Source organism: Nicotiana tabacum, chromosome 15 (genome assembly GCF_000715075.1).
Source record: "Nicotiana tabacum cultivar K326 chromosome 15, ASM71507v2, whole genome shotgun sequence".
Lineage (NCBI taxonomy): Eukaryota > Viridiplantae > Streptophyta > Magnoliopsida > Solanales > Solanaceae > Nicotiana > Nicotiana tabacum.
This window is the reverse complement of record NC_134094.1, coordinates 19,883,145-19,890,888: the sequence shown is the minus strand read 5'-3', so window position 1 is coordinate 19,890,888 and position 7,744 is coordinate 19,883,145. Positions and strand designations below refer to the sequence as shown.

Here is a 7,744-nt window from a genome sequence, read left to right as displayed (position 1 = left end):
TGTTGTTTGTAGAAGTTAAATTTCCTTAGTTTCAATAGGCTTGAATTGGGGTGTGATTCGTATTTTTGATGTTGTTTGATGTGATTTGAGGGCTCGACTAAGCTCGTACTAGGTTTTAGGACTTTTTGGTATGTTTGGTTGAGGTCCCGGGTGCCTCGAGTTAATTCTCGATGGTTAACGGATCAAAAATTGAAGTTGAGTGATTGTTGAAGTTGGACCTCTCCTGGTGTAACCGCACCTGCAAAGCTTTGATCGCAGGTACGAGCTCGTAGGTGCGGGCTGTGATGCGCAGATGCGGTTTGGAGGGGAGTGTGTAGGTGGTCGCAGGTGCGAAGACTCTCCGCACCTACGTGACCGCACATGCGGCGGGAGGGCCATATAAGCGGAAATGGGCAGATGAGTTGGGCCATAGAAGTGGCTTGGATGCTCGTAGAAGCGAAGTGAGGGACCACAGGAGCGGTATGGACCGCAGATGCATCGGTTATGTCGCTTCTGCGATGCTGCAGAAGCGGTTAAGTGTCCGCAGAAGCGGAAAACCTGGGCAGATTATTAAAACAAGGGTTTGCGATTTTGGCTTCATTTCAAACATTTCAAGCACGGTTTAGGCGATGCTTGAGAGGATATTCGTGGGGATTCTTGAGGTAAGTCCTTTGTGATTATTTTTTATCAATAATCTTGCTTTGCCATTGATTTTCCCACCTAGTTGGTGTGTATTTAAGGTGTAAATTGGGAGTTTGAGGCTAGGGATTTTGAGAGTTTGATTTGGGGATTTGGGTGACGATTTGGTGTCGGATTTTGATAAATTTGGTATGGTTAGACTTGTGGTTGAGTGGGCTTTTGGGTTTTGTGTATTTTATCGAATTTCAAGATGTGGGCCCGGGGTCGGGTTTTGAGCCGATTTTATATTTTGATTAATAGCTAAACATTTTCTTACGGAGTTGATTCCTTTATCCTGTATTGATTATATCGCATTATTTATGGCTAGATTCGAGGCATTCAGAGGCTGTTTCGTAAGGCTAGGGTGTGTTAGAGTAGAGATTTTCTCGGATTGAGGTAAGTAACAGTTCTAAATTTAGTTCGACGGGTACGAAATCCCGTATTATGTGTTATGTTTTTGGTTTTGAGGTGACGCACATGCTAGGTGACGGGCGTATGGGCGTGCACTATAGGAATTGTGACTTGGTCAAATTCCATGGAACCGTGTAGTTGATTAATCTGTCTTTATCTGTACATTCTCCATGTAGTAGAGAAATTAAACCACAAATCATGTTAGAAATCATGTTTAGACTATGTGTTGGCACTGTAGGGACCCATAGAGGTCGTGTACATGTTGAATTATCTGCTAAATTGTTATTTTGTACTCAGTCACAGTTTTACTTGTTATTATATCTCAATCTCTATTGTTCCTTGTTGACACATTATATCATTTCTGTTGGGGCTAACTTTCATGATCACTGAGAGCCCGAGACACTGGAGAGATTGATGACTAAGTGAGGCAGAGGACCTGATTGTGAGATATTGATACTATAGCACGTGAGTTATCCGTGCAACACGTGAGTTATCCGTACGGATCCAAATATTATACTATAGCACATGAGTTGTCCGTGCAACACGTGAGTTGTCCGTACAGATTATAGCGCTTGGGATGAAGGAGCCCTTCCGGAGTGTGCACACACCCCCAGTGAGCGCAGGTACCTATTGAGTGCGAGTGCCGAGTGCCGAGTGCTGAGTGAATGGGAGGGCCGAGTGACTGTGGCCCTGAGAGGATGCATTTGATTTCATTATTGTTGCACTTAACTTCCAGGTATCACTGTCTTGAAATTTCTGAAAGATATTACACTCAGTTTCACTTAAATCTATCATGGATTAACTGTTTGACCAAATTTATCGAATTTGAGAGCATGTCTACTTTCCTATATTTAAATCACTGTAACTAAACTATAACTGTGAAGCTCATCACTACTTTCAATTCTTTATTTAGTCTTGTTACTTACTGAGTTGGTTGTACTCAAGCTACACCCTGCATCTTATGTGCAGACCCAGGTGCTTCCGGTCACGGCGGTTGCTGAGTTGTGGTATTCGGATTCTCGGAGACTATCGAGGTAGTTGCTTGGCATTTCGCAGATCTTGTTTCTCCTTCCCTATCTTTCCACTTATTGTATTTAGTTTCAGATTATCATAGACAGTATTTTCCAGACATGTGAGGTATAGATGCTCATGTACTTTGTGACACCTCGGTGGTTGGGAACTTCCGCGTTGTATTCATATGTATTAGCGCCATGTATTAATGAATACACTAACGTCAATTAACGTAAAAATAGGTCTCTCCAGCTGTTTAAAACGGAAAGTGAATCAATTAACGTGATACACTCCTAATATAACTTAACAAACTCCTTCCTAACACGCAATATTATCAATCCAATTAATGAGAAGATCTTGCAGACAACAAATACCAAAACAAAAATGCCATCTTCAGAGTTTCACTCCTTTTTTTCCTGGTATCGGTCGATATTGTTTTTCCACTGATATTGTTCGAGCTTCTTCTAGGAAGTGATACAAGTATCTACAGAAATAGTTTGAAATTCAATTTTCTAGATGGCAAATTTAACCATCCTAATTCGTCATTCTGGCAAGTGGAATAGTGAAAATTGTTATGTCGATTATTCGATTGATGAGATACTGATAAAGGAGTATGGGTCGTACAATGATTTGGTTGATTCAATTTCGAAGTAACTTGGCATAGATTTGAGCTCAAAGTCAATTAAAATTGAATACAAAGTGGAAGGAAATTGCACACCTATGGAAATACACAACGACATGGGTTATCGGGTGTATGTAGAGTTGAAAAAGGATAACAGAGAATTCGGGATGTATATTGTAACGACTCGGCCGGTCTTTTTTGAGAGTTATAGTCCCGTTCCCCCATTTACTTCTAATTTTATACTTTATAGCTGTTATGTGACTTGCCAGTGTGGTCGGTTCGGGTCCGGAGTGAGTTCAGAATGAAATGAGATACTTAGTATCAAAGTTGAAAACTTAAGTTAAAATGATTGACCGTATGTCTATCTATGAGTAAACATCTTTGGAATAGAGTTTGGATGGTTCTGTTAGCTCCGTTGGGTAATTTTGGACTTAGGAGTGTGTTCGGATTATGATTTGGAGGTCCGTAGTGGAATTAGGTTTGAAATGGCGAAAGTTGAATTTTTGTTAAGTTTGACCGGGAGTGGACATTTTGATATCGGGGTCGGATTCTGATTCAGGAAGTTGGAGTAGGTCCGTAATGTCAAATGTGACTTGTGTGCAAAATTTAGGGTCAATCAAACGTATTTTGATAGATTTCGGCGTTGTTTGTAGAAGTTAAATTTCCTTAGTTTCAATAGGCTTGAATTGGGGTGCGATTCATATTTTTGATGTTGTTTGATATGATTTGAGGGCTCGACTAAGGTCGTACAAGGTTTTAGGACTTGTTAGTATATTTGGTTGAGGTCCCGGGTGCCTCGGGTTGATTCTGGGTGGTTAACGGATCAAAAGTTGAAGTTGAGTGATTGCTGAAGTTGGAGCTTCTGGTGTAACTGCACCTGCGAAGCTTTGATCGCAGGTGCGAGATGTGATGTGCAGATGCGGTTTGGAGGGGAGTGTGCAGGTGTTCGCAGGTGCGAAGACTCTCTGCACCTATGTGATCGCACATGCAGCGGGAGGGCCATAAAAGCGGAAGTGGGCAGATGAGTTGGGACTATAGAAGCGGCTAGGATGCTCGTAGAAGCGAAGTGAGGGACCGCAGGAGCGGTATGGACCGCATATGCGTTGGTTATGTTGCTTCTGCGATGCTGCAGAAGCGGTTAAGTGTCCACATAAGCGGAAAGCCTGGGTAGATTATTAAAACAAGGGTTTGAGATTTTGGCTTCATTTCAAACATTTCAAGCACGGTTTAGGCGATTTTTGAGAGGATGTTCGAGGGGATTCTTGAGGTAAGTCCCTTGTGATCATTTTTTATCAATAATCTTGCTTCCCCATTGATTTTCCCACCTAGTTGATGTGTATTTAAGGTGTAAATTAGGTGGTTGAGGCTAGGGATTTGGAGAGTTTGATTTGGGGATTTGGGTGACGATTTGGTGTCGGATTTAGATAAATTTGGTATGGTTAGACTCGTGGTTGAGTGGGCTTTTGGGTTTTGTGAATTTTATCGAATTTTGAGACGTGGTCCTGGGGGCGGGTTTTGAGCCAATTTTTTATTTTGATTAATAGCTTAGCATTTTCTTATGGAGTTGATTCCTTTAGCCCGTATTGATTATATCGCATTGTTTATGGCTAGATTCGAGGCATGCAGAGGCTGTTTCGCGAGGCAAGGGTGTGTTAGAGTAGAGATTTTCTCGGATTGAGGTAAATAACAGTTCTAAATTTGGTTCTGCGGGTACGAAATCCCGTATTATGTGTCATGTTTTTGGTTTTGAGGTGATGCACATGCTAGGTGACGGGTGTATGGGCGTGCACTGTAGGAATTGTGACTTGGTCAAATTCCATGGAACCGTGTAGTTGATTAATCTGTCTTTATCTGTACATTCTCCATGTAGTAGAGAAATTGAACCACAAATCATGTTAGAAATCATGTTTAGACTATGTGTTGGCACTGTAGGGACCCACAGAGGTCGTGTACATGTTGAATTATCTGCTAAATTGTTATTTTGTACTCAGTCACAGTTTTACTTGTTATTATATCTCAATCTCTATTGTTCCTTGTTGACACATTATATCATTTCTGTTGGGGCTAACTTTCATGATCACTGAGAGCCCGAGAGGCTGGAGAGATTGATGACTAAGTGAGGCAGAGGACCTGATTGTGAGATATTGATAATATAGCACGTGAGTTATCCGTGCAACACGTGAGTTATCCGTGCGGATCCAAATATTATACTATAGCACATGAGTTGTCCGTGCAACACGTGAGCTGTCCGTACAGATTATAGCGCTTGGGATGAAGGAGCCCTTCCGGAGTCTGCACACACCCCCAGTGAGCGCAGGTACCTATTGAGTGCGAGTGCCGAGTGCCGAGTGCTGAGTGAATGGGAGGGCCGAGTGACTGTGGCCCTGAGAGGATGCATTTGATTTCATTATTGTTGCACTTAACTTCCAGGTATCTCTGTCTTGAATTTTCTGAAAGATATTACACTCAGTTTCACTTAAACCTGTCATGGATTAACTGTTTGACCAAATTTATCGAACGTGAGAGCATGCCTACTTTCCTATATTGAAATCACTGTAACTAAACTATAACTGTGAAGCTCGTCCCTACTTTCAATTCTTTATTTAGTCTTGTTACTTAATGAGTTGGTTGTACTCACGCTACACCTTGCACCTTGTGTGGAGACCCAGGTGCTTTCGGCCATGGCGGTTGCTGAGTTGTGGAGTTCGGATTCTCAGAGACTATCGAGGTAGCTGCTTGGCGTTTCGCAGACCTTGTTTCTCCATCCCTATCTTTCCACTTATTATATTTAGTTTCAGATTATCATAGACAGTATTTTCCAGACTTGTGAGGTATAGATGCTCATATACTCTGTGACACCCCGGTGGTTGGGAACTTCCGCGTTGTATTTTGGGTTTCTATCTCGTTTATGAAAACTTTTGTTGTTTAAACTGCTTTAATTCGCTTTCTGTTAAAAGTGTTGGAAATATTTTTAAATGTCGGCGTGCCTAGTACCATGATAGGTGCCACCACGATAAGTTAGAATTTTGGGTCGTGACATATCCATTGTGTATAACTTCAATGGATAAAGAAATTATTGCTGGACGAAGTTTAATTCAAAGTGACCTAATGCAACTTGACGAAACCAATGGGGTGAGTAAATTTGATACAGTTGATACACTTGCACTTGAGTTTTTAAACTCAAGTGAACCGATTGAGGTTTTTGAACCGGAAAGGGATTTGATTATTTCAAAAACTAATCAAAAAGAGGTGATGGCTGGACAAGTGTATAAGGATAAGGACATACTGAAGGTAGTGATGGAGCAATATGCAATTGCTGAAAGGTTTCAATTCCGAGTTGATAGGTCAAATGCTATCAGGTTTGAATGTTATCAATTACAACCTCTTCATCAAATATGTTGTATTCAACTGTATGTATATGTATTCGTAATAGTTTTATAGTGTATTCATGGCAGCATATTGTAAATACAACAAGTATAATATTGAATTTATAATATATGCTCTCCTTCAGTGTTTTTAATTGAATGTTTTGAAACAGTTATAGGATAATTGAACTATTTATATAAATTTTGTTCATAATACATTGTTTTATGCAATGTATTCAACAATTTTTTATAGTATATTCATGTAACATACATTGTATTTCATAGTATGTTTCTGTATTCAAAACTTTGTTGACAAATGAAAATGTTGTGTGTCTGTAGCCGAATCAGCTCTAGGAAATGTATATGTTTTATCTATAACTAACCAATCGTATTTATAACACAAATATATTTGCAGCTATACATTGTTATGTATTTCTGAGGATAGTGAATTGAACTTTAAGGCTTCTAGTATTAACAAATCACAAATGTTCAAAGTGAGAAAGTTCAATAATAAGCAATCATGTCCGTTGAAGGATAAGGTGTATGAGCAATGTCAAGCAACCGGCAAGTTGATTGGGGGAATGATTAGGTCCAAGTTTACTAATCATAAGAGGAAATATTCGCCAAAGGGATATAATTGATGATGTAAAATCGGACTTTGGTGTAGATGTTAGTTACATGTTGGTATGGCGTGCTAGAGAAAAGGCAGTGAATTTTCTGAGGGGTGTACCAGCTGATTCATACAATAAATTACCAGGGTACTTATATACACTGGATATGACATATCCTGGTTCACATATTATAATCAAAAAATCACCTAAAAATGAGTTCATGTATTTGTATATATCGTTGTATGCTTTTATAAAGGGATTCGATTACTGTAGACCCATCGTCGTTGTGGATGAAAATCACTTAAAATCAGCATACACAGGGACATTCGTCTCGGCTAGTACGTTGGATGGTGCAGGTTAGTCAGTTAAAAAAAATACATGCAATCTTGATTAACATAAAATATGCTATTTTGACTTTTTAATACATCTTGAATGCTATCTTTTTATCTGTATGTAGTTGTATTTACAAGACATATATTGCCACTAGCATATGGTGTTGTTGATTCAGAAAATGATGTTGCTTGGTTGTGGTTCTTTGAGCAATTTAAGGTGGCTTATGGCGAGCGGAAAAAGATGTGCATCATTTCATATAGGAATGAGAGCATAATCAAATCTGTTTCGAGAGTGTATCCTACGGTATCCCATTTTGCTTGTATATGGCATCAAAAGGAGTCATGCAAAGTTGAGCGAGGTATACTTTTCAATGGCAAAAGCATACACCCAGGATGAATTTGATAGTCTAATAGAAAAGGTGGAGAAGGTAGATATTCGGGTTAAATATTACTTATTAGCTCGATACGAAAACTGGGTTAGGTTGCATGTACCTATTAAACGGGGATGGACCATGACGTCAAATATTGCTGAGTCAATCAATTCGGCACTTGTATCAGCTAGAGAATTGGTGATATATGACTTCCTAGAAGAAGTTAGGAAGATGTTTGGAAGTTGGAATTGCAGCAATCAAACATGAGCTTCACATACGTACACAAACGCTTGGGAAAAAATATCAGAAGATCCTTACATTGAATGAGGTACTATCTACCTGAATGAATATAAGTTTTTTTTTC

At 39.7% G+C, this 7,744-nt stretch overlaps 1 protein-coding gene across 1 annotated transcript; it reads left to right on the top strand.

Annotated features, from left to right (window-relative positions):
- Positions 1 to 5,761: 5,761 nt before the first annotated feature.
- On the top strand, positions 5,762 to 7,406 carry LOC107775754 (uncharacterized). Its single transcript, XM_075231413.1, has 4 exons — positions 5,762 to 6,060; positions 6,482 to 6,630; positions 6,734 to 7,033; positions 7,135 to 7,406. Exons 1-4 carry the CDS (start codon positions 5,762 to 5,764, stop codon positions 7,404 to 7,406), a joined length of 1,020 nt encoding a protein of 339 aa, XP_075087514.1.
- Positions 7,407 to 7,744: the final 338 nt, after the last annotated feature.

What these genes read in the sequence shown, in the direction of transcription:
- LOC107775754 (XM_075231413.1), top strand. Translation starts at nt 5,762, where the DNA reads ATGGATAAAGAAATTATTGCTGGACGAAGTTTAATTCAAAGTGACCTA. An exon ending in TGAGCAATGTCAAGCAACCG is followed by an intron (nt 6,631 to 6,733) that starts GCAAGTTGATTG and finishes ACTTTGGTGTAG; the next exon opens with ATGTTAGTTACATGTTGGTA. An exon ending in TAGTACGTTGGATGGTGCAG is followed by an intron (nt 7,034 to 7,134) that starts GTTAGTCAGTTA and finishes ATCTGTATGTAG; the next exon opens with TTGTATTTACAAGACATATA.